The sequence below is a fragment of the Puntigrus tetrazona genome, unplaced genomic scaffold, assembly GCF_018831695.1.
Source record: "Puntigrus tetrazona isolate hp1 unplaced genomic scaffold, ASM1883169v1 S000000798, whole genome shotgun sequence".
Lineage (NCBI taxonomy): Eukaryota > Metazoa > Chordata > Actinopteri > Cypriniformes > Cyprinidae > Puntigrus > Puntigrus tetrazona.
Window position 1 is genome coordinate 295,718 of NW_025048402.1, and position 25,406 is coordinate 321,123.

General features: G+C 40.8%; 2 protein-coding genes and 1 long non-coding RNA gene across 5 annotated transcripts in view; 2 read left to right on the forward strand and 1 right to left on the reverse strand.

Annotated features, from left to right (window-relative positions):
- dcp1a (decapping mRNA 1A) lies at nucleotides 1-5,528 on the forward strand. The gene is made up of 10 exons (XM_043233401.1): nucleotides 1-173; nucleotides 572-612; nucleotides 706-833; nucleotides 1,358-1,424; nucleotides 1,564-1,693; nucleotides 2,576-2,653; nucleotides 2,802-3,281; nucleotides 4,085-4,132; nucleotides 4,228-4,401; nucleotides 4,488-5,528. Exons 1-10 carry the CDS (start codon nucleotides 39-41, stop codon nucleotides 4,566-4,568), a joined length of 1,362 nt encoding a protein of 453 aa, XP_043089336.1. The 5' UTR covers nucleotides 1-38; the 3' UTR covers nucleotides 4,569-5,528.
- Nucleotides 4,976-25,406, reverse strand: part of zgc:171572 (protein bicaudal D homolog 2) — a 25,798-nt gene continuing 5,367 nt past the window's right edge. The window contains exons 3-10 of one of the 3 annotated variants that reach the window (XM_043233394.1): nucleotides 23,751-23,903; nucleotides 23,488-23,643; nucleotides 21,739-22,035; nucleotides 19,544-19,801; nucleotides 18,281-19,021; nucleotides 17,632-17,783; nucleotides 13,629-13,854; nucleotides 4,976-7,491 (exon numbers count right to left, since the gene is read on the reverse strand). In XM_043233394.1, coding sequence (XP_043089329.1) covers nucleotides 7,486-7,491; nucleotides 13,629-13,854; nucleotides 17,632-17,783; nucleotides 18,281-19,021; nucleotides 19,544-19,801; nucleotides 21,739-22,035; nucleotides 23,488-23,643; nucleotides 23,751-23,903 — 1,989 coding nt within the window. In that variant the 3' untranslated portion in view covers nucleotides 4,976-7,485. Of the gene's footprint in view, nucleotides 7,492-9,711; nucleotides 13,855-17,631; nucleotides 17,784-18,280; nucleotides 19,022-19,543; nucleotides 19,802-21,738; nucleotides 22,036-23,487; nucleotides 23,644-23,750; nucleotides 23,904-25,406 lie in introns of those variants that run through there. The other 2 variants (XM_043233395.1, XM_043233393.1) reach the window with 2 other exon arrangements.
- LOC122335512 lies at nucleotides 7,514-10,188 on the forward strand. Its single transcript, XR_006248974.1, has 2 exons — nucleotides 7,514-8,915; nucleotides 9,029-10,188. It is a non-coding gene; the product is annotated as an uncharacterized LOC122335512 (long non-coding RNA).

The following is a 25,406-nucleotide window of genomic DNA, read 5'->3' on the forward strand; positions in this document are numbered from 1 at the left end:
TCATCCTGGAATGTGTTCCGTGTAAGCACTGAGTAAAGATGGAGTGCGTGAATAAAGCGGGGCAGCTTATGAGTCTGGCGGCTCTACAGCAGCACGACCCCTACATAGTGAAACTGCTGGACGTCGCCGGACAGGTCGCGCTCTATACCTTCAACTCCAAAGCAAACGAATGGGTGAGATTTCACAATGTGTCGCTATCAGCGCGTGCTCACGTCAGTTAGCCTGCAGTCGCTAATAGCAACGCCGTAGCTCAGCGTCTTATGATGAGGCTCCGCTCTGTTTGTGTGTTTATTATCCGTTCTGTCGATTCACCGGGAACATACAGGGAGTTATGAAAGCGGGCAGGTCTGCTGGAGCTTCAGTGTCATATATTAGGTGTTAGTGATAAACAAGAGGTGTCTTATATAGGAGTGAACGTATGATTATAGGCGTCATCTGATGATAAACTAATATAAAAGTTAACTAACATTAGTAAGACATCCTGTATAGAAGCAAAGTCTCTCAACCCGTAGCTTAGTTATCTGCAAGGTAACTGATCTATTTGAAAACTAACCCATTTCTCTCACTTCAGGAGAAGACTGAGATTGAAGGCACATTATTTGTTTATGCCAGGTGAGGATGATGGACTGGACCCGTGAAAGCCCACAGTATTTTTGGCAAAGCATCGATCTGTGACGTAATGATAGGATGGCTGTTTTTCTGCAGGTCTGCATCTCCCCATCATGGCTTCACAATTATGAACCGTTTGAGTACAGAAAACTTAGTGGAGCCCATCAATAAAGACTTGGAGTTCCAGCTCCAGGACCCTTTCCTCCTCTACAGGAACGGCAACTGTAAGTAAAGACACCGCTTGCTGTAAAGGTTACTTTCAGCTGTTATCCGTTCCTTGACGTGTTGTTACTGGAAGTGAGAAGGAGCCCTGATTCACTCATTTCTACACGATCAAAACCAGGGGCCCATTTCAGTAAGGAACTTCAACCAACTCTGAGTTTAAACTTGAACCACGAGCTCGCTCACCAAGATATTCAAATGTTTTCGGTTTCAGAACAGATGAATTGTTAGTTTATTCATCTCAGTAGGTTGAGTTTAGCGCGTGCGCCGCAACTATATGTAGTTTGATATTTAATATAATTTAAGAATTGATAACTTATAGATTCTGGCAAGTAAAAGGCCTTCTTGTGTAATTGCACGTGCATGATATTTAGTGTTTTCACATCTAGGTGGAAAAAATCTTTTCACGTTTGCTTTAGTAAAACGGGTGAAGTTCTCCAGGACGGTCTGTAGCTGCACGCTGCTCACAGAGCAGATTTGTTCTCTTGTGGCTTTCTTTGACTGTGTGTGTTCCTCTGTGTGTCAGTGGGCATCTACAGTATCTGGTTCTATGATAAGGCAGACTGCCAGCGGATCGCTCAGCTCATGCTGCAGTGAGTATCTGTGTTTTAACGCATCTACTGATCGTCTGAAGTCTGCATGCCACTATACCGAACTTAACTAGAGGAGCCTGAATTGCTGCTGAATCTCTGTTGTGTGTGTGTGTGTGTGTGTGTGTGTGTGTGTGTGTAGGATAGTCAAACAAGAGGCGCTGCGAGGGTCTCCTGACAGAGGTCTGAGCGGCAGGACCAATGGTTGTGTTCAGCCCAGACCCACAGACATCCTGGAGCTGCTGAGCAAGGCTAAAGAGGAGTATCAAAGGGTATGATGAAATGTTTTATTGTTCACCTTCACAGCAAGATTACTTCTCATTGAAAGCACCTAGACCTGCTTATTATTATTATTATTATCATCTTCATCAACTTGACTTTTTTTTACCCACCCTGTAAATAACCCATTGTGTTCACATGCTCAAAAGACTGCCTGTGATTGGCTACATATTGAAAACAAACCTGTAATGCTCTTCATAGAGAGCCTAAACAAATATGAGCAGCTGCCACTGAGTCCTCTTTAAAATGTTACTCTATTTTAACATGGCACTGTGAAATCATTTGATATTTTCCCAAATTCCATTAAAAATTTTCGTTTTCATACATTTTTTTTTTTTTAGTTTAATGCAATTTTATTAATAAAAAAAAGTCTTAATAATTAAAATCATGAAACATATTTAAAAATGACATTTAAGGCTTTTTGCCAAATTCTGTGTTTTAGTATGATTATTTGAATGCATAAAACAAACAACTTAAATTTTGTCTTAAAGTAGTTTTAAGTTTTGTTTTTTTTTTTCCTCAGAAATCCAAAAAAACAAACAAAGGCAGGAAGTTTTAATTTGTTTGTAGGTTTATGTACTCATTTAGTACGTGTGTGTGTTTTGAATCCCAGGGCTCTATTCTGATAGCTTTTACTATAATTGTAATGTAATGAGATCAACAGGTTTCATGAATGTTGATAATCCCTCTGCAGTGTATTTACAGGTTTAAATATTTAAAATGAGAAGTTACTGTTTGAGTAATTGTTAACCAAAGCGTTCGTGTTAAATGCTTTGCCACTTGTGCCTCCTTAAAAAACTGTTCCAATAAGGACGATTTACAGTGATTGAATGTTGGAGTAACGGATAGGGTTTGTATTTTGTGTGTGTTTCTAGAGTCAGTCATTTGAGAGCTCTGAAGCTGTGCCGTCACAGGAGAAGAGAGAAGACGTCACGGCCGCTCCACACGAGAAGGTGTTGCTATCGCACCGGTGCTACTTTTCTAAATAACACTGACTACTGAGAGAAGAACAAGCAGTTAACCATCTCCACTAGGAACGGGCGATATCTTATCGTTTGCGATGATATGTGACGTGCCTCTGGTTTTGTTTCCTCTCCTCAGTCAGGTCACTCGGTAGTAAAGCAGATCACGGTGGAAGAGCTTTTCGGCAGCTCTCTGCCCAAAGAAGCGTCCCAGTCAACAAGCTCCAGTGTGGGAGAAGGCCTGCGCGGGTCAGCGATGGCCTCTGTGGAGCCTCTTCTCGCTCCTCGCCTCTCTGCTGACCCCGCAGGCCCGGCGCTGGTCTCTCTCTTTCAGGGTTGTGGCACTCGAGACCCAAGACCCGTTGCTTCAAGTACGGAGGACAGTCAGAACAGGTCCACCGGTCAGTCTGTGCGCAGAGGTTCGGCTGGTCCACCTCCTCCTGCGTATATAAGTCCTCTCACAGATGGGCATGGGCTGCCCGTGTCTCTGCCCGGGTTCATGCCCCGCCCACTGGTCACCCCGCAGAGCTTCAGAGAACCTGCCTGTAAGGTTCCCGGGCCCTTCATGGGCAAGGCTGCGTTGCCGGCACAGGCCAATACATCAAGCAATGCTTTCATGGTACGTGCTTTTTGGTTTTTTTCATTAGCTAGTGCAGAAATGATTGATGAAATGCATGAAGATTCATATAAGAACTGATGCACCTGTGGTTCTGGGTGTTTATTCTTTTAGCTTTTTCTTTTAAAGACGTTTTGACACTGGAGTGAATGTTGCTAGTAATGTAATGAGTGTAAAAATACATCATTCTGATCTCCCAAATATTCTCAGGTCAGGATGCAGCAAAGCCAAAATAATGATGGGATGATTTTTTTTTATTATTATTTTAGTGGAACTAACTGCATAGATTTAAGAGAGAGAGAGAAAAGAAATATACACACACACACACACAATTTTATATTTATATAATTTAGGTTTTTTAATAAATGCTTATTCAGAGAAATAATGTAACTGATTTCCCTATTACATTAAAATTACTTTTTTAATGTTTTTTTTTATATTTGACTCTTTGTTTCAGACAAATACAGCATTATGCTGGGTTTGGTTTTTGTGATTTAGTTTTTTCCCATCACAAGTTTTTTTGGTTGTAAGCATTAAGACCCATTTACTGCAAACACAAAAACATATTTGAATGCAAATGTACCCAAATTGACACAAAGTCTACATCTCATTGGTAGTCTTTTGCCAGCTGTTATGAGGCATACAATTTTCAAAAATACTATACATGTTGTTTTTTCACACTAAAAATGCAGGTCTGAGTCATATTAATTTTGCCTTTGTTTTTCATTATTGCATGTCAAAATAAAAGAATGTATATCATTTCAAATAAAGCTCAGAGATGTTTTTGTTTGGTCGCTCTCTGACAGGGTAAAGAGGCGAGTGCGTTCACACAGCCCTCTGCTCTGGTCGTTCCAGTAAGTAGCTTCTGAAAGCATCGTCAGGTTTGATGTATGGTTTGGAGGCAGTGCTCTAACATACCCGTTGTGATTGACATCTCTGTCATGTGAAGGCGGGGCCAGCTGTCCAGGGGGAGGAGTCTTCTCTGCTGCTGTCTCCTAGTGTGTTCCAGCATTCAGTGACCAAGACGGCTGAGAAGAACCCTGCCTCCCCGACGTCCCCCACAGCAGACTCGTCCCTGTACAGCCGTACACAGCTTAAAGATACACTCATACATCTCATAAAGGTACAGACTCACTCGCTCACAAACCAGGAGTGAAGACACACTCGTCCAGTTAATCACGTTGGTCTGGCTGTATTTCTTTCTTGCAGAATGACGCCCATTTCCTCAGTGCAATCCACGAGGCCTACATTCAGAGCCTCTCTAAAGGCCTCAACAACATCAAGTTATAGCCACAGACTAAATAAGCTCAACGTCTCCGACTCGGTGAAGCCTGACTGTGGACTTCTGATCGACTCTCACGTTTCCCAGGCCGCTGTGTGCTCTCCCTCTTCAGTCCTTGTTCAAGTCCATCTGCCAACCTGTTTTCCGTTCCGGTCGTTTTCTCTGAGTGACTCTCAGTACAGTTACGTTAAGGGACTCGTGCAATACGAAGCATTGCTTCTTTTGGAGAATTGCTTTTGATTTATGATCCTGCCTTAGACGTGTGGATATGATGCGGTATCCCAGTCTCAGTAGTGTTTTACTGCTAAATCAGTATTGTGGTCTGAAACATCGGGCTTATATCGATCTTGAGTAGGATGTGCACTTATTTCCTTTCATCTTACAAACGTGGTTGTTTCATTTGGCCTGACAATGAATAAAGGTTAGAGATAAACTTTTTTTTTTTTTTTTTTCTCTCTTGATACCAGAGTTTTGTGCAGGTAGTAGACTCTGAGCAGTGTATATAGTTATGGTGCCATGTATTACTTCTTAAAATAGCAGACAGTTTATTTAAAATGAGATGCATCAGATTCCCTGAAAAGTGTCTTGCTACTTAAAGAACAGCAGAATGATGAACTGAAGTCTGTTTAAACAAGATAATTTAACACAAGCCTCAATTAATATATCATTAAAAGTAGATTTTTTTTTTTCTGCTTTAGCTACTTGGTTTGTTTTTGACAGGTATTTTTTAATTCACACATGGTTTATGTACTTAATGTTTCCAGCTGCCTGGAAAGGAAGTTTAATCCTGTGTTTTTTCTTCTGTGCTTTTATCATGGAAAATGTTAAAACCTCGTCAGTCAGTGTTGCGGCAGCTGCAAAGCTACATACTCATTTCATGCAAAAGAACGTCTCTCAAGTGCTTCAGGATATTCTCTTACAATGGTTTGTCTCGAGTTTATGTGCAAATAAACTATTACTAAAATTGAGATGGTTGTTGGGTTTGTGATATACTGATGTAAGCGAACGCTTCTTATAACCATCACTCTGACAGGCAAAAGCTTAGGCCATCTCTATCTTAGGGAGGATTCAAAAAGTTCAACAAAACTTTACAGAGTCAAACTAGACGAAAAACAAGCAATGCTTAAAGACATGTATTATCTGAAACTAGACCAGGTACCAGATGGGATATCTTACAGTCCCGAGACAGACGACATCACAGAGCATAGTCACGTGAGAGAAAGAAACAGTTAGACTATATCCAGAGATCCATGAGCTGGAAACGGATCCAAAACACAGATGGGAATGCACACAGGTAGAAGCTTTAACATACGGTAAGGGCTTCATCCAGTATGGGTGACCACACTAAAGGCCCCATGTTTCTCCTTTGAGCAGGCTTGTGGTGTTAGCGCCTCATGCTAACCCACTAAAGAGTAGGCACGTGCCCTGAGGCCCATGAAGTGGGCTATAAACAGAAGTTTCCCATGAAACCAAAAGTAAGGTAAGATCAGGTAGGACAATCCTACCTCGGCAGATGCTCTTCCTCTCTGTCTATACGGAGTTATATACCTAGATACCTACAACTCACCAGTGCCCCCTTACCGGTCGGAAGGAGGAACTACAGGCCAAACATAACCGCGGCTAGGACTGTTACGAGCTTCTAACAATGCTAATCACCCTTAAAGATGACGTACTGATGAGCCAGAATATCTAACAGGTGAAGAGAATAACATTGATTACATGGATACGGATATATCAGGCGGCAAGTGGCAGTCATTTCCTGAATGTGCTAAAAACAATGAAGCAAGTCTGAGTGACTTTGATTATGGCCAAATACAGTGATAATTGCGTAAGCTCTTCTGAATGAAAGAATATGAACGATGACTGCTATCTTTTACTTGTTAATAACATTAATTAGGAGTCGTTTACAATGCAGAGAGCTGAAACCATTCATTTGAGCCCAAGAGGACAGGAGGATTAACATGATTTATATCAGGATTTAAGTTTCTCCTAAACCCCAGCTTTGGATATTTTTGTTTCTGTAGTGGACATTATATTTTAGTGAATCTCTTTGACATCTTACAGTTTAAGGACTGGATGTCTGGTAAAGAGCACATTCCTGGTTTTCAGAGACTCTCCTTGGCCTTTAAAGATGGCTGACAATCTTATGGAGATATAATATTTTGTGAAAAATTATTTAAATCTGCTTGTCAGTTTGAAATCTCAGTAAGATATTATGGGGTTTCAAATAAAAATATCTTCCTTTTATGAAACCAGTCGTCACTACTGAAGAGGTCATCTAAAAGCATGACTAAAATCCACTTTGGGAGACGAAACAATTGAATGGGAAAACAAAATTTATATGTATATCTGAAGAACATGAAAGTGAAGGTGAGCATCTCCCATCCCATGGCCTGCATAGTAACCAGATTTACATAGTATTGAGCCACTTTGAGGTGTTTTGGAGGAGCGAGTCGGGAAGCGTTTTCCTCCACCAGGAGCATAGTCAAACATAGTCTAAGACCATAATCTAAGACCAACTCCTGCTGTATTGGCCACAAAACCAATTGCAGCACTATAATAATGAATTATTACGGTCTAAAACCAGGCGTTTCAGTTTCATTGTCTAACCGCTGTATAACATAGCTGAGAATCATCTTTGGTATAAAAAAAAAATAATCCTAAAACCTAAAAATTGATTGGTGATTTAAAAAAAATTCTATTGTTTCCACCTCAAACACACTTCAAGAGCAAATCTGTGCATGTGAGACAGCATATCACGAATACCATGTTATCTTTCCCATTGGCTTCTATTGCTCCGAGCAATGCAATGCCACGAACACTGACTTCACGAAGCTTTATTTCCTGGTCTCTGGAGGATCTCTCGCTCCACGCGCTGTATCCAGATGGTGGCAGAAAAGCACTGAGCTAGTTTGCCAGTCGCCATTAAACCTGAGAAGAAGAAGAAGAAGAAGCGGCTGTTGAGTGAGTTGTGACGACTGCAGAAATGGCAAAGAGGTGTGTTTTCGGTTGTTCGCCGAACAAAACTCTTTTCAGCATCCCACGGCTGCCTCTGCTACGGTCCCGCTGGCGGGAGTTTCTGCACTTTGAAGAGGAAGGGTTAACGGTGAACTCGAGGCTGTGCTCCAGGCATTTCACGCCAGACTGTTTCCAGAACTTAACCCAGCACCAGATGGGCTTCGCCAAAGTCTTGTACCTCAAGAACACCGCTGTTCCGTCGGTGTACACGGTTGGTGTGTCCCAGAATATGAACGTAAGTCTATCTAGACAGCTTGCTTATGTTGATGATGCGTTCCCCACGAGTTTTGGCCTTCACTTATCTGTCTTTTGTGGCAGGCTCTCTCGAGGGAGGTGGGCTGTCAGAGCATCTCTCAAACTCCAAAAAAAGAGCGTCTCGGTTCAAGCGTCATTCCCGGTCCCTAAAACGAAACGACGCAGTAAAGGTGACTTTTAGGTGCTTGGTAGTTTGGGTTGAGCGCATTGCTTTGATAACTTACTTCCCTCCTGTGTTGATGTGTCAGCCGTTCAAGTGAAGTCTCCAGAGCTCGCTGCTCTCGAAATGAAACGGAGAAGTGCGCAGATGATTTCACCTGCAGGACCACAGAAGACCTGGCTCTCATCCTGAGGGCTTCAAGGCCGTAGGCTTCTCAGGTCTCAATTTTGTTATATAAGGGATTTTTTAGGAACGACCGTTTATTTGTGACCCTGGACAACAAATAAGGGTCAGTGTTTTTTAAATAAATATTTTTTTACTTAGATTTATAAGTAAGCTTTCCATTGATTGTATGGTTTGTGAAAACGGGACAGTATTTGTCTGAGATAAAATCTGGAATCTGAGGGTGCAAAAAAAATGTAGCAATGCATATTATTACTAATCATAAATTGAGTTTTGTTACATTTAGGGTAGGTAAATATCTCTGGAACATATTTACTTAATATTCCAATGTTTTATTTTTTTTCTTCCCACATTAGACATGTTGCCAACACGGTGATGAATATGAGGTGTTGGACGATAAATTAGAAAATTGAAGCTCTTGGGAAAAGAGTGGATTATGGAGAGGTTCCAAGCAACCTGAACCTCCTCTGCTGGTGTGCGTCCCTCAAGACGAGAAGAAACCACTGAATTGTTGTGCTGTCAAACGCCTTCCACTCGACTGGCAGTTACATAATATACACAAATAATGGCAAGGAGTGATAAACCTGACTGTTCTGCTCACAGCCAACTGCTGTGCCAATAGAGCTGGATATTCTGTTTACCTCCATGAATCATTGTACAACAGAAAACTTCACGTACAGCTAATCACACACCACTGGAAAACGGTCACCTCTAGAGGGAAAAACGTGGCCAAAACCAGGTATAAATTCCTTTTTGTATTTTAAAAGTAAAATGATGTGAGCATAAGACCCATAGATGGCTAGTACTTCAGACTTTCACAGCACTTCATCTATATTCCTTTCCTTATTGCAGACTGATGAGACGCTTTCCATGTTGTTTTTGGAGACGGCCTTTCAATCCTGGACTATTCCAGGCTCATCTAAATGACGTCCCCTGCGAGATGCTATGTAGAGACCTGATGTAAAAGGAAGCTGTGCCCAGATTGTACACTTTTGGTGTTTGTTGGTCTCTAAATTAAGTGTGTATTCAAGTCTCTGCCCCTATTACTACAAGTGTCTTTGAGTGAGAGAGGGAAGAACAGGTTGAACTTATGTGTTCTTATAAAAGTGGTAATGAAATGCCAAAAGCACAATACAAAAAGGGTTGAGGGAATTGAAGAATGTTTTAACAAGCGCTTAACATCTCATTTCTTTAGAAGATATTTCTTTGGGGCAGACAAAATGACAACCGGAAAAAGAAATGTGGATGTTCTTGAGATGAAACCTCCATATCAACCATACTGGAACCTACCACTTCTCATAAACGTGTATTGTATTATATATATATTACAGATTCAGGTGAATTAAATTATTAATTTACTGCCATTTTCTGAACAATATGCAAGCAGTTACTACCCAGCTCTGCTCATAACCAACTGCTGTTCCAATAAAGATGGATATTCAAGCATAAATGATTCCGTTTCCCTCCATTAAACCTATATTTTCATGGACTGGAAAACGACACGCACAACAGAAGGATGAAACAGATTCACAAACGCAGAGTGACCTTTTATTTGTATTTACTGACTTGAGCCAGCATGACTACTTCTACACAGACAAACCTCTAGAAAACAATACTTCAACTCTGATAGTTCAAGAGTAACGAACCAATTTAAACCCAAACATGTCTCTCTCTCTCTTTTTTTTTTTGTTTTGGAGTTTTAAGCTTTGTTTTCGTTTCTGTGTACAAGTCTCATAGCTGAAAGAAACATGCACATGACATAATAATGCACATTATAAAGTTCAGTACTGACAATATTTCAAATTAATACAAACGAATGAACGTTATTTCATATAAAGGTATCAAACTTATAGATCCTTATAGATCAATACTGGAACACAATAATAAAGAGTTTCCAAATCGAAGCTTCCACAGCTAGTTGAAGATCACAACGCCATCACTTCCAGCAAACAGAAAACCTTAGTTACCACATCACTTGGTGTTGGTTTAATTGCACTTAATTTAGTTTCTCCTCACTCGCTGACTCTATTTATTAATTTTACGCCTCAACAAACAAAATGTGACTTTTGTGGCACCGTGTGCTTGTTGATGCAACATGTTTTCTGTTTCCTGAATTTGTAATGTTCATATAACCATGTGAAAAAAGTATAAAAACAAAACCAATTGGACAGAAAGAGGACACGAGCTTTCTCACAATTGTTAACAATACTATCAATATCACATGACCTCAGCTACCTCACCGTACAAAGCTAGAATAACACCGGTCTCCGACAACAAAACACCACGCAGGTTTCGTGTCTCAATTTGTGTTCATATCGAGGCAAACCATAGCTCTGGCTTCAAACCATTTGACAAAACACGTTTTCTAAAACCCCTGAATTTGCTATTACTAGGATCACTGACCTGACGAATTCCGTACAATCCGTTTTATTTCTCTAATAATCGATATCTTCGCACCCTTGAAAACAGAACGAACGTCTTCTGTACTTATTGCTGCTGCTAGGTTTGAAACGAGCCATCCGCTGAGAAAAATAAAATACCAAAAAAACTAAACGCTAAGCTAGGATTCTCTCTTCAAAGAACAAAAAGGCACTAACGGTCAGAATGAAGATCATAAAGGAAAGACGAACCGAACAGAGGGTGAGGTAAAGCGCTTCTGATCCTTTGAACCGACCCAAACGTTGTACCGACACTTGGCACAGTAGACAGAGAGAATATTACAGCATTCCAATTTGGAATTAATTCATTTCCTCTTGTACAGAATGCAGAAAGTCAGTGATCCACGTAAAGCTTGAGCGAAGGTGCTTGAAACGAACAAGAGAGAAATGGACAACACTTACAATAAGGTACAGCTCTTAATGCTAACGTACGAGTATTCTCGCTTATTGTTAATTCACGCTTGATCATAATACGTTAACCTAATGTTAATTCATACACCGTTATAAGAGTAATGATACTAGATTAATAAATGCTGCATTGTTCGTGGTTTGAACCTTATTGTGAAGTGTTACGAAAAAATCCAATCAGCTTTTGGTTTCGTTTAACCAAAGCCTTCTGATTGGATTAAGCCACATTTTTTTTTATTTGTTCACTTTAAAATATTCCTATATAGACAATATGACAGTAATAATAAATAGACGAAAAGCATTCAAACATGGCTGTAAAATGCATCAATGCGAGAAGGATAACATTTCAGTAAAACACACAGATAATTTAATGGATTCATTTCAGAAAGATGACAGAATATGAATTATGTGAGTTATGATTACGTGACGCTGAGTTCTGCTCACAGAGGATGCATATAAAGAAATCAAATACTCTTAAAATAGTGAACAGACACCTCAAACAATAGACCAATATAAGAAAAAGCAATATAACCTTATATTAAAAGATCAAATTTTAGAAAATGCAGAGTCAGATGAATGTCTTAAAAAGAAAAGAACATTAGCACATGTTCTTTTTTTCTTTTAGTTCAAAGTTAAGCAGTACGTTTTTAGGACTTTGTGACCTCTGGCTTCCAGTGTGTGTAAAAAGAACCCAAATGCGACTCGTAGATCCAAGACCGTTTACTGGGTTTGGAGGCAGTGGTGCAATTTTGAGTTCCAGCTCAGGCTGAATGTTACTGCAAATCGAAACAAACAAATAAAAGCCGTTACACAGCAGCTCAAGCGGTCTTTCCAGCAGAACTCAACGGAAAAATGAGCAGAAGCCGAACACAGCCCATGTGACGTGTTTTGTTAGCGAGTGTGAAAGAAGTAGTGCAGGATGCAGGAAGCCAGAGGTTCTCACAAGAACTAAAAACCTCAACCTCACCAGGTCAAGCCAAAGAAGTAGTGAATGTTAATGAGACCAGTCCATTGGGAAACCTTGAACTCCTCTTGGCGAAATGCAGACCAAATGGTAACCCGACTGCTAATTTTCACTGGTAACCGAAGCAAGCCATTGAACATGAAGTTTGAAAATGTCACACCGACCAAAAATCTGTTTTCTGATTGTTAGACATGGCAACCGAATGAGACATTGACTTTTTTCTGTGACGTCAATTCAATTTCAAAATGAACATCAATAATGTGATGAGTGCAGGCATCCCTTCCAGGAGCAGGATTCAAACCACGAGATCATATGGGAACGGACCTCGCTGGATTAAATGGACTAGAAAATCTTACGGAATGTGAAAAATGCATGTAATCTTTATTTAACACTGCTATCAACTTCCTGAAATGTATGGTGCTGCCATTTTTATTTACAAATTCAGCGAAGCCATTTGTAGCAATTCATGTATTAACTGACATTAGCTTGCAAATAGACCACGAACTTTTGTCTAAAAACCCGATGCAGTTGTGTTGATCTTTCGTGTGATTTCAAACAAAATGGTAATTGTGATATACATGGAGATTCATATCGTATAAAGATTACTAATGTGAAGGATGAGCGTAACGAGGAATATATGATCTCTGTTTTAAGCAAGCCAGAGACTTTGAACTCTGAATCTTGTGTTCGCCAAGAAGAGTCACTGGTTTGTCCTTCTCGTCTTGAAATGAGATGGCCACGCTATTTAGAGCACAGAAACGACAGATAAGGCCTCTCTAATGTTTGATCTGCGATGGAAATAAGTTGACGGCGTGTGACAAGCCCTTCACCGTGACTTCAGCGTGTAAAGCCGTGTGTGCTCAAGTAAACGCAATCGAGTCGAAGACATATTAAAGCTCTCAGTTCTGCAGCCGGACATCAAATGGAAAAGGCGCATACTGATTTATGAACACGTTCCCGCCTGCCTCACGAGTGACATCGTTAAAACACACACTCTCCAACCCGTCTATTTTCATTTTTGACGTTATTTCGGTTTTCTCGCAAAAAACGAAACAAAAATGGCACACTTCTATGATTTTTCCTGCACGTCATCAAGGCAGGGAGGAGGTTTGCATATTTCATTTGTTCGAGCATGTAAACACGAGTTACCTGATTGGACGGGCTGCTGATTTCAGAGGCAGGAGAGAGATGGACAGAGGAAAAAGGGCGAACGGCTACTGACGTAACCACAATTCAACAATCCTATGGCTAGCTCTCTCTATCACGTCTAATTTAGTAATGCTGCCTTGAGCTGTAAAATTGTGCAATTGGGTTTGGTACCGCTAGCGGAAACACACTTCACCGATAAGACTACACGTTATACCATTCTGCCCTTAGCTAGCACTACAACATGCACCTGGCTACGAGGATGCTAGCAGGCATGACCATATTTAGCCCTAAACACACGGACACATCATATGGGTTAGCACACAGCAAGCAAGAGAGCGCATGAGTGGAGCTTTGTACAACGGCTGATGAGGCCCGCGCAGCTTCAGTCGCAGTAGATCTTGTACTTCTCGCTGCAAAACACCACCGGCGTTCCCAGGAGGCCGTTGGGCTCGCCTCGACCCCCGCAGATGGCAGCGGCGGCAGGGTGACTTACGTGGGGGTGGGTGGGTTTACCGCGCGAGGAGGCGGTCCTGGAGCGGCCGTTGGCTCCTCCACGGCGGGTCTGCTCGTGGTCGAACTCCAGGTCCTCGAGGCGCTGGGTGAGTGCCAGCTTCTGCTGGATGGCCATACGAAGGAGGGAGTTCAGAGTCTTCTTCTCGTCCTCCGCAGCAGCCAGCTGCCTCTGCATCTCGTCCAACTGAGTCACATACTCATCACAGCTGAGAGACGGAGAAATGGTTCATATATTAGTACCGCTACCTTTTCGGTAACATCATCCTTAAGCCTGTTTACACCTGGTATTAAGCATTTCTGTCGATCAGATCACAAGTGGACCACACTAAACACAGGTGTGAAAGGGATCGAAAAAGTTCTAAAGGTGACCAGACTGCTTTCGTAACGTTCAAACAGCCACTGAAGGCACCTCCTCTTCACATACTGACCTAGTTCTTAAAAATTGCAGAACATACTGTTAAAGCACAATAGAAAGACAGGATTTAAACTTTACTTGCTGAAATCAAGTCTGATCTGAAGGCAAAAGCAACAATACACATACTAAATGTTCTTATACTGTGATGCCAAATGCTGTGGCTTTCTGTAAGAGAAACTATAAACGGTCAGAAACTAAACATAAGCATAAGCATAAAGGAGCAACCTAAAGTGCTTAAAACGCTCAAAGAAGATTAAGCCCAACACCGTGGTATAACGAGCACACCCTCGCCTTATGGAGAAAAAGCCCAAAGAATTGAATCTACAGTTGGATAAAAACAAAACTAGAGCTATTTTGTATTGCATAGAGGGAAAGTACTTCTACTTATAGAAAAGCTGAGAAAGAAAACAAACGCAACCCCAGACACTTATTCAGTCCAGTGGGCAAACTGACAAAAAATAAAGCATTAACAGACAATAATTCCCCAACAGTATAGTAGTAATAACATTATGTATGAAAAATTTTACTTTCAAGATAAATACTAATAAAGATGAAAACAATTACACTCATTCTCAGAGAAATAATTGTATAAACCTGTCAAATCAGAACCTACAACATGTTGAATCTTAATCCTATTTATGTTACTGAAAGAGGTGCTTTCAGAAGTCATGGATCCTCTTCTGAATATTAATTTCTCAACATCATTAGGATATGTCCCCAAAACCTTCAAACTGGCTATTAAGCCCCTCAATTAAAGGGTCATGAAAGCCCATACTACTTTTTCTGAGATTGTTTGTGTTTGTGCACGTCACAGAAGACTAGCATCCATGCTAGCATCTAATGATTTTACCTCTCTCAAAAAACTGTTTTTACTATTTGTGTTTTAAAATAAACATTGTGGTGACGTCACAATTTGTGGACACTGCCACCGATGTAGGAATGGTACACCGATGACGTGCCAGGGTCTATTCAACTATTCATGACTCTATGTGTTCATATGTTATGAATAAATGCTTCACTTAATTATTCAAAACAGCATTGCTGAAAGCTCAGAGCTCTTGAGAAACTGCTCTGGTTGTGCCACATTAAACGTTCATGTTTTCGAAGCAGAGTGCAAACTGCTGTTCATTTACTTGTGTTATTAACCCAATGAGAGTGAAGTGCAACTGAATCCCAAGCCATGCGTGCATCCCGGCTTTCCTTTCTCCTCCACAGCAGATCACTCCCACTTTTAAGTGTGGTGAGAACTAACCAGTGCTAAAACAGGTGGTTTCATGGGGGTTCCTCTAGGATCAACTCAACTTCATACTTAGATAATAGCAGACCGATTTCAAAAACACATCATCTGTCAAAAATACTACAGAAAGGAGTATCCTCTCAGCTATGTTCAGGATTTAAACCGTATCATAGTACTAAGACCTGCTCTTATCATCCCATTGTGCTATTTATACATTTCTCTCATGGTAAGGCAATTGGTTTAAGCCTATGCTTATATTTAGTATTAGTATAGTATTCATGCGATATTAACAGATCTTGATGTTAATAAAAGGTTGAATGGTCAGGATATTAAACTATTCACACATGATGGAACAGACAGAACGATTATGGAGCCACACCTTCCCTAAACTGCACTTACATCTCTACACCTTAAAGCCCAGTGCACGTCAGCACACGCTGAACACCACCCAACACACCATAATCACTACAAAACATGCCATTACCGCCCTACAGTCGTTACAAAACATAAAACCTATGATTTTAATCGAAGGGTGTGCTTCATCAGTCCTTCTCAGAAAACCGTGAGAATCTGAAAGGTCAAATACAGAAGAGTACTTTATAGTTACTTGGGTAGTGTTTTGCGATGAACAGTAATAATTCTCATTATTAAGAACTGATGAATGCTGCAAACCAGAGCCACCCATGCCATGCTACTTAGCAGTTACCCATCACTGGTAGATCTGCTTATTTGTGTAGCATTTCTCAGTTATGAACTTTGAAAAAGCTGCATTTGGGCTAACTACCGTGAGCCCGCTAAAATGTGCGCGTCTCAGACATAAAGACAGCACCTCACAATAGAATCAGTGCAGCTTCATTAAAGATCGTCCCCTGGGAACAATCGCCTCTAAGCACAAGGGTCAGGATTTTCCCGGGAAACGAGGCCGGGGGGGTCAGTGGAGAACCCATCTGCGGCTGTGTGAGAGGAGCCCCAGGAAAAAGGAGGCGTGAGGCTGTTATTGTGAAATACATTCATCAGGAAAGAACAAGACCGAGAAACAAAACAAAGAGACGGAGAAAAAAAAACTACGAACCATACAAAACAAAAATCAGCCAGATAGATTGTGAAAGCTGCTGTACTAGATGAGTGCGTCTCAGTCCCGAGATCGCATCATGTTACGCCAAACACCCAAATATCTCTTTTAACTTGTGATTTTGGGGTGCGATATGAGCTGTGCTTGTAGACACGTTTGAGACGGTGGGAAGAGAATTCCGCCCCCCGTCTGACACCATGCCCTTATTAGCATATTAATACCCCACGGATCAGGCCAATACAAAACCCTGAACCCAGAGCAGCTGAGAGCCACAGAACACAGCTGCTCAGGAGATCGTCCCACTGAATAATGTGGGCTAAAACGAAGGCTAGTGAATAAACGCTTTCATGGTTTTGTTCATTAACAGCATGTATGAATGTAAACTCTCCGTGAAACAAAAGTAACAAGCAGCCTATACTTGGGACCAGTAACAGACACTATTAAGCACATTTTCACGGCAATTCCATCATCTATATCGCGTATACCACGAGGAGAAAAGTACAGAACATATTTAATCTATATAGAGGCAAAGCAAGAAAGAGAGAGAGGTTGATAATGTTGTGTATACAGCGAGAGAATTCCCCACATTACTGCCAATCCTCCCTAAAACACATAAAGCACAGAGAAGTCGTTGATGGTGTTCACGTGTCAGGAGGGTCTGATTCGGCACCATATGCTGTCACGGCTTACAGTCCGCCTGGGAAGACTTAACTCTAGATTTACTCTAATCCACACCTGAATTAACTGTCTGTTCTCACAAGACAAACTTTTGTCTATTGACAAACCAAATTATTTTGCTAAAAATCTCATGTGGGAAAATGATCCTTTTAGTAATACAAAGTTAGATGTTTTTGTATTTTTCCTCATAGTAAGGGTATTAATGATTTTACTAAAATAAAAAAGTAAAAGTAATGATAAAAAGTAATGACACATCTATGAAGTACAAACTGTTAAAAGTCATTGTATTTGCCCTATATATACAGATTTGTGTGCATTAAAATGCTTTTAGTTTTCATTTTCTTCTGTGTATAATCTGTCATGTACGAAAAGAGAGATAATGTTAACCTCGATTTATATCTGTGCCGTAACTCAGTGCTACAAAATCATTTTATAGACAGCAGACAAAAAATAATGAATAAAAAAGGTTCCCTGTCTATCATACTGTGTTGTCATACAGTGTTTGGAGCGTCTCATAAGTACAAATAAAATGTTTCTGACGTGTGTTTTCATAAATCTCTTAAGGTGTGTGTGTTTCATACCGTGTGGCAAACATGGCCCTGAGTGAAGAGAAAGTGGCTGCATCCTCTTTTAGGGCTTTGAGTTCGTTGCGAAGCTTCATCATGGTTTCAGTCACCATGGCCTTCTCGTTCTCATATTTGCTCTTCAGGTTGGCCAGCGCCACCTCAGCGGTCTGGAACACAGCAAACACACAGGCAAACAGCAGCTTGTTATTGTTTATAGCATCTTAGTATCTTTATGCCTTGTGTGTTACCTCCAAAACTGGCGACTATAAGTATATCATTTAGTTATTTAATCAGATTAATATAAGTAACATTACATTTCAAATGTCTGCAAGTTTTGTGAAATTAAATGTTCATCAGTCATTCAAAGTTGTGTTTAAATGATGGAAATTTTGGCATATTTGCTGAATGCTCACAGCAAACAAGAAAGTACTATAATGTTTGCTTTTCTATTACTAATAACATTAAAGCAATCATTATAATACCTTTCTGTAAAGATTTTAATTCTGTCTTCCTCTCAGCGCTGTCAAAAAAGTCCTGCCTCGAACATAATCGACCAAAGGTTTATTAAAATATTCATCGGCCAATATATCAGTCGACCACTAGTTTACATTAATACTCAGCAAGAGAGAAAATCTATTGAGCACAATGAGGAGCAAACGCTGACCTGTTTGTTGGCCTTCAGGACGGTTCTCAGGGTGGCTATCTGCTCCCTCTTGGTGCTGAGGAGCGATTTGAGCTTGAGGATCTCCTCCACGCTCGCCTCCTGGTCTCGGTCGGCCCCAAGACCCAGCTCCAGGGAAGCCATGCGCTGACGCGAGAGCTCGGTGGTGCGGTCCACCGCCAGCTGCAGGTGCCTGATCTGGTCACGGATGATGGCCACCAGGTTATAGATGTTCATGGGCTCCTTGCGGGGATCAGCCACCGGGGATGGGACAGAGGAGACCGGAGATGAAGCGCCGTCGCTGGGGAAGAGGCCGCGGGTCAGCAGGATGGGAGAGCGCCGTCCGCGGCCATCAGGGCTGCCCCAGCCATTGACGCCAGCCTTGCCTTCGCGGTAGTAGTCTAGCATGATGCGGTTGGGCGTTTCGTTGTTGCACATGCATACGTGATGGTAGAGGTTGGCAAGCTCCTCGCTGAAGGTGGCGAGCTCATCTTGTGCAATGTTAAGGCTGCCCTGGGATTCGCCTGCCACCTCGCTGGCTTGACGGAGCTCTTTCTCCAGCCTCGCCAGCTGCTCCCGTTCGGCTCTGCTGCTGCGCTCCAAAGAAGTGACCTGAGCACCTAAAGATGCAACCTGGCTCTCCAGCTGCGCCCGCTCCTCCTTATACTGAGACTGACAGGCTGAATGTTCTGCCTTCAACGTTTTGAGCTCCTCCTTCAGCTGACTGGCCTCAGACACGGCGACCTGTGGCAGCAAACAAATCAGCACGTCACTGTTGAACCGTGAATGAAGCACGGCCTAAAAGGTACCTAAACTAAATGAAAACTAAAAAACTAAATGACAGATTTTAAATGCATTCCTACATCTCCACATAGTGATAGCACTAGGTTTAAGTTGAGTGTTTGTATTTCCCTGGATATTTGATTTATTTTGAGAACGACTGAATCTTATTTTTTGTGATCTGAGTTAGGAGCTGTTGCAGAACTCTGTTTGTTTGGTGACTTATTGTTTTGTTTCTGTTCTGACAGTTGGATATTGATGGAGATAAACTGTGCACTTTATATAACCCAAAAGTGGGAAGGTGAGTGAACTTTGATTGGCGAGCTGTTAGCCTAAATTATTCCAAAGGGCTCTTTTCTTTCAGCCAACAAAATACAGAGTACATTAAATAGTTTTTTTTTTTTGAGTCTTGTGCCAAAGAGGAAAAACACACACACACACAAAAAGAAAACCTATGGGGAAAAGCCCCCCCTCAGATTTCTGCACCTTGTACTTGCACTGCAGGATCTCGGGGCCGTTGATGTCCACCTCGTAGTATTCACTGTCCTCGTGGCTGTCGCGATCTTTCTCGTTGTCCAGAGCGGACTGGCGCTCTTTGCTCGCCTGAAGCTTGCGGACGGCGTTGAGGTTCTCTGTGAGACGGCTGACCTTCTCGTGCTGCTCTGAGAGCGCTCCATGAGCCTGCTCCAGCTGCTTCTGAGACTCCTGCAGAGTAGACAGCAACGTCACCTTCTCTCGCTCCACCTGAAAGAGAAGAAAGAGACGCAGAGGCCCTATAACACACCCGGGATAGCACAAGTGTTTGCTAGTTTCAGTCCGACACTTATATAATCGATATTATATTTCAAAATGAAAATATTTTAAAAGTATACATTCAAATGCACATATTTAGAAGATATATACTGTATGAGAGTATATACACGCATATTATGTAAACAAAAACCTTGATTAATTGTTTGACAGCACTAGTTTAAAGATCTCATTGATCTCAAAAGTAATTGTAAAAAAAAAAAAAAAAAAATTTAAAGTTTGAATACCTTCTAAATGCCCTTAAAACTTAAAAAAAATCCATACCACAGTGACAGATATATAAACTTTAAATTTGCTTGGTTTCTCAGATGTCATTTCTTCAGACTAATGAATGTTTAGGTATTCGTACTCAAAGATTTTTATTATTTTTTTCACAGAATGCTACAATTAAAGCCATGATTCTGACATTTTTCTGCTCATATATGCTGTCCTTGTAGAAGGGCACATTAAGACTTTAAGACCTGCAGAAACCAGCTGAAAATCTGCCCTCTCTTTCAAGCCAGTAAAAGCAGAACCCTCTTCAAAAGCACACACACTTCTATCACACACTGATTACAGGACTTGCTGAAACTAGCAGCGCTGTGTGATCTGTGTTAACCTGCACGGACACGACCCAAAAACGTGTCTGTTGAGATGGGAGTCCACCCACATGAAGCTCTGGCTCTGTGCTGTGGTTTGTGGTTAACGGTTTAATTGTCTATTTTGTTTATGTCACTTACAAAAACAATTATGGTTCTGCACCATATTAGTCTGCCTACACATTTTCAAAGCATTGTAACTTCATTCTCAAACGGAAGTGGATTTTTTTTTTTTAAAGGGTTTTTTATGTAACAATAAAGTCTGAAAAGTGTATACAAAAACAGAAGCGGTCACTAGCGGTCACAGTCGTTTGGGTTCACTTGAGACGCTGGAAAATCACGTTGCTTCAGCTGCCCTTTCATTGTGTCTGGAATGGATTTCTTGATTGATCAATAGCTGCGTTTAAAGGTCATGAGGGTCTGATTACCATAATGACTAGAAGTTCTGGCTTCAGGGCCCTGATATCGCTCCTCTGGTTTTGGCAAACAGATTGGACATCACCACTGGACAACGAAGGATGCATAAAAGACAACCTTTAACAGGTCAGGCTTTCTAATTTGACTTCCTGACAGATGGCTGAACTGACAGCTCACTGTGTCAGATGAGGCAGGCGTTCAATGCAACTTCCACTAATAGGATTTCAACAGTGCAGCTGTCAACCAATCAAAAACAGAACTACAGTCTACGCAAGGTACCGTCTTGGTATTAGGGCTGCAATCATCAGTCGACAACAGTTACCTGCGTCTGTGCGTCTCTCTACAATCAAGCTGTGTTTAGTTACTTCAAAAATAGTTTATAAGAGTTTATATTTCTCAGCAACGAGGTGGTAATGTATTTTACTATGGGCAATCTGCAATCTCCTCTCGCTCTCTTTCTGTGTGTATTAATTAAAGAAGCACATGAATATACAATTGTGATTAAATTGATGGAACTACTGTGCATTAAACAGTTTTACCGCATGTCAGCCAATCAGAATCAAGTATTCAGACAGAGCATAGAATAAAGTGCTTTATGCACACAGAGTCTGAAATTTTTGCATGTTAAAAAATAAACATTAATCTTAAATGCCCAATTATACATCGTCTCTGAACTTTCGTCCATCGTAAAAAAAAAAAACTTCAACTTGGATTAGGTTCGATATTCTGTGTTTTCAGCGGTAAAGACTGAAAAATGCATGCTAAAACTTCTTGTAGGTTGGTGTTGCTTTCAGTTAGAATTACAACAGCAGAGATCGTAGCCTACCTTGGCTGTGAATGATGCTGCAGGACTGAACAAACAGTTTAACATCTCACCTGCAGAAGTTGTTGTTTGAGCTTCTGGATCTCGGAGATGTTGAGCTCATTCAGCAGATTGTCCACGAGGCTGGAGGAAGGGTGGAACAGCTCTCCTTTTTTGGGCGTGGAAACACGGTTGTCGTTGTTGTCGATCTTGTCAAAGCCATTCTCGTAGACGGGGAGGGGTTCGTCGTTGTTGGGCTCGACTGCGGTGTCGTCACTGAACTTCAGCCCATCGAGGGAGATGCTCAAAGGACTGTGGTACATCGAGTCTCCGATGGTCATGTACTGTGATAACTCCTTTCTTAAGGCGGCCTGTAGTAATGGACATCAACAAATGCCATTAAATCAGACCTCAGGCTGGACTGACAGACGCCTACAGCAGGCTTTCATCTGAAACACTTTCTGAAGAAACTGCAAAAACTCACAGCTATGGTGCTTGGCTGCTGTGGGTGGTGCATATTTGGTTTCTCTGGATTTCTGAGTGGGCTTTACTTTGTTACTAAGCAACTACGTAGGAGTTTGTGGTCATGTCAAGTCCTTAAATATAAATAGGAGCGTTTTCTTTGTGTTAACCAAAAAACGTCCAAACAGAAAAGTAAATGGCACATGCAAGTTATTTGTTGACGTTTTCATTCTCTTTAGTCAAATTATTAGAAATCTTATTACGTTAAAAAATGCTAAACATTTATATAGTGAGGAAAATCCCAAGGATTTTTGTGATTTCAGCTCCTTTGTGACCATTACTGAAAGCACCCCATCCTAGGAACTATACCACACTCATATCTCGTTATCAAAACCATTTAATATTCATATCACTTAAAAGTATTTACGTACATTGACAGTTAGATGAGTTTAGTACAAAATGTATAGTTAGTATTGCTTAAAAGATCATGATATCAAGTGTATAATATTAATCAAATTCAATAGTATTATCAATTTATCTGCTCTAATCCCATTGGACGAGAAGAAACCCGCTGCTATCTGTGGACGTGTACTTGTTATAAACTGACAAACCTGATGCTGAAACGCTGAACTGACTTGAGCTAAATAATGACACGACGGTCTTTTAAACCTTGGCTCTACAGCAGAATTAGGATTTGCCTCATATCTGAGATAAAACATAACATTTGAATTGTTACTTATTCTCATTTACAGCCATAAGGCTTATTTGAAGCGTTGTCTATTGTATGAAGCGCTGTATAAATGAAGGTGACTTTGATTAGTGATGCAGCACAATTAAGGTTTTACAAAAACAAACCATCTTAACTACACAAGGCAGTAACCTTTTTTTTTAATGATATAACTACACCAATTAGTTGTTGAAATACATTTAACAGGTCTTTAATGAACCACTTACTCTTAATAAAACGAAGAACACTTAATAAAGAAGAGAGGTTCAGTGCTAATTAAATTAATGTAACATACACCATACATTTTGCAAAATCTAAACACTTATTTTCTAGTTGACTAATGAGTGTATAGTCACTGAATGTCTTTCCTGAGGTAAATGTAACATCATGTGACAACTAACACTCAAGCCTTAACAAGTCTCACCAGAATAATGTTGACAGATTTGGAAAAACGAACTAGTTCCTGAGACTCCACTGATGGGCTCTATCTTTAATGGTGATAACAAACAAACAAAAGGGTCCTTCAGTACTTGTTTCAATAGAACTGGTTTTTGATTTCCAGCTTACATTACAGAAAGGTCACATTACACATAATATCTAGCTGTGAGTAATAAGAAAGAAGATGATCTCTTGCCTTCTGCTCCCTCTCGGTCTTGATGGTCTCCAGCGCCTCCCCAAGCTGCCTCTCAGCGATCTCCTTCAGACGGATGGCGTCTTCCAACTGGCTGTTCAGAAACTGGGTGTCTTCCTCCAGACGACGAATTTCATGTTTCAGACCCTCAAACTCAACCTGCAAGATCACAAACCAAAGCTAACTGTGATCGGCGCCACAGTATGAACACGAGGAAACTCCTCCGGTGCGAGTGATATCTATTAAGGATGGCAGCTGGACGTCACCTGGCTCTGTTTTAAGACAGAAACGTGCTTCTGCAGGTTGATGTTCTCCTCCTCGAGTTCGCTGTAGTCCTGCAGCAGACGAGCCTCTCTGAACTTAAACTCCTTGACGTCGTCACGCAGACGAGACCTCTGCAGCTCCACCATCTGACTGTTCTGTAAGACAGAAGCAGCTGCTGAGCTTTAAAGTAGACGCTTTCTGTGTGAATTTGTTAAAACGCTCTCTATTCCTGTCATGCAAAGCTGAATTTTCAACATCATTATAATCCAGTCTTTGTCACGTGATCCTTCAGAAACCGTTCTAATACGCTGATTTACTGGTTAGGAATATCTCTGATTACAACCGATCTAAAAACAGTCGTGCTGCCCAGTATTTGTGTGGAAACTGTGACATGCATGTTTTTTTGGTGAAAATAAAAAGAATAGCAATTATTTGGACTAGACATTTGTGATCAATTTTACGCATCTTTGCTCGTATCTTTTGAGAAGATAATTACTGACTGAGCCCTCTCGTCACACACAGGGCTGTGAATGGTCCTATGCCTTGCTCTAATCAACCACACTCTTATCCTTTGACCCGCTTGCATCCGTTTATCTCTCCATCTGTACGCCTCCCTCTCTAGCTCTCCGTCTTTGCCCCATCTGCTTAAAACACATTTCATTTCACCTTCGGCTCATTAATCCTGTCCAGAGGACTGGTCTGCTTGTCACAAATCCTCACTCACGTCACACCATCTGTCTTTACATTTATTTATTCATCTATTTTGGATTCATTTCACTACTATAAAACTTCATATTCTTCATTTTCTTTTAATCCTAACATTTGCATCTTTTCCGGTGGTAAAGAGGGAAAAAACAGATACTGGTTTAGTGTCAAACATCCGGTGTCTGCTTTTCGACTCCTGGATGCAGTTCAGTGTCTGGATGAATATCAAACCTAATCAATTCTATTTATATAGCGCTTTTAACAACACAGACTGTATCAAAGCACTAGAAGAGTACAATGATAGGGATGTATAATGACGAGAGTGAAGAATATGTGAACGTGCTGTACACTTTCATCTCGGTACTGAAAGAAACAACATTGTCATGAACAGACTGACTTTGGTGAGAAAGCAGGAGTTAAGAAAGCATTACAGCGATGTACAAGTTTTTTTCTGTACTCCAGCGTCTTACAGACCTTAAGTCAAGCTACTGTATAGTATTAAATGGTCAGTGTCTCTTTATTTCCTGCAGTAAAGCAGCTTGGAGCTAGCTACTGATAAAATCTTTTTAAAAGTGGGAAAAATATCATTTAAAGTTATGGTTTGGTTTGCAGAGATTAAAGTTTGATCTTCCTCAGGACTGTTTTTATGATCATAACAATACAAGCTATTTTAGGAGAGATTACTTTTCATACAATCAATTGGTTTCTCTGTCTTTCATCTCCAAATATTATTTATTGATTAATTACATAATAATTGTAATTACATAATATGATTTTCAAAGACCTTTATTTATTTGTTAGAAAATGTATACTGCAATATTTTAACTAACTGCAAAAGCTGAGCAAAGTCTACTGATTTAATCAATCAGCCCATTTTACTGTTTTAAGAACTGCTCAACTGACAGATACTATCCAAGCCATCTTTGCTGCAGACCTGCTTCTAGTGTCTGTCC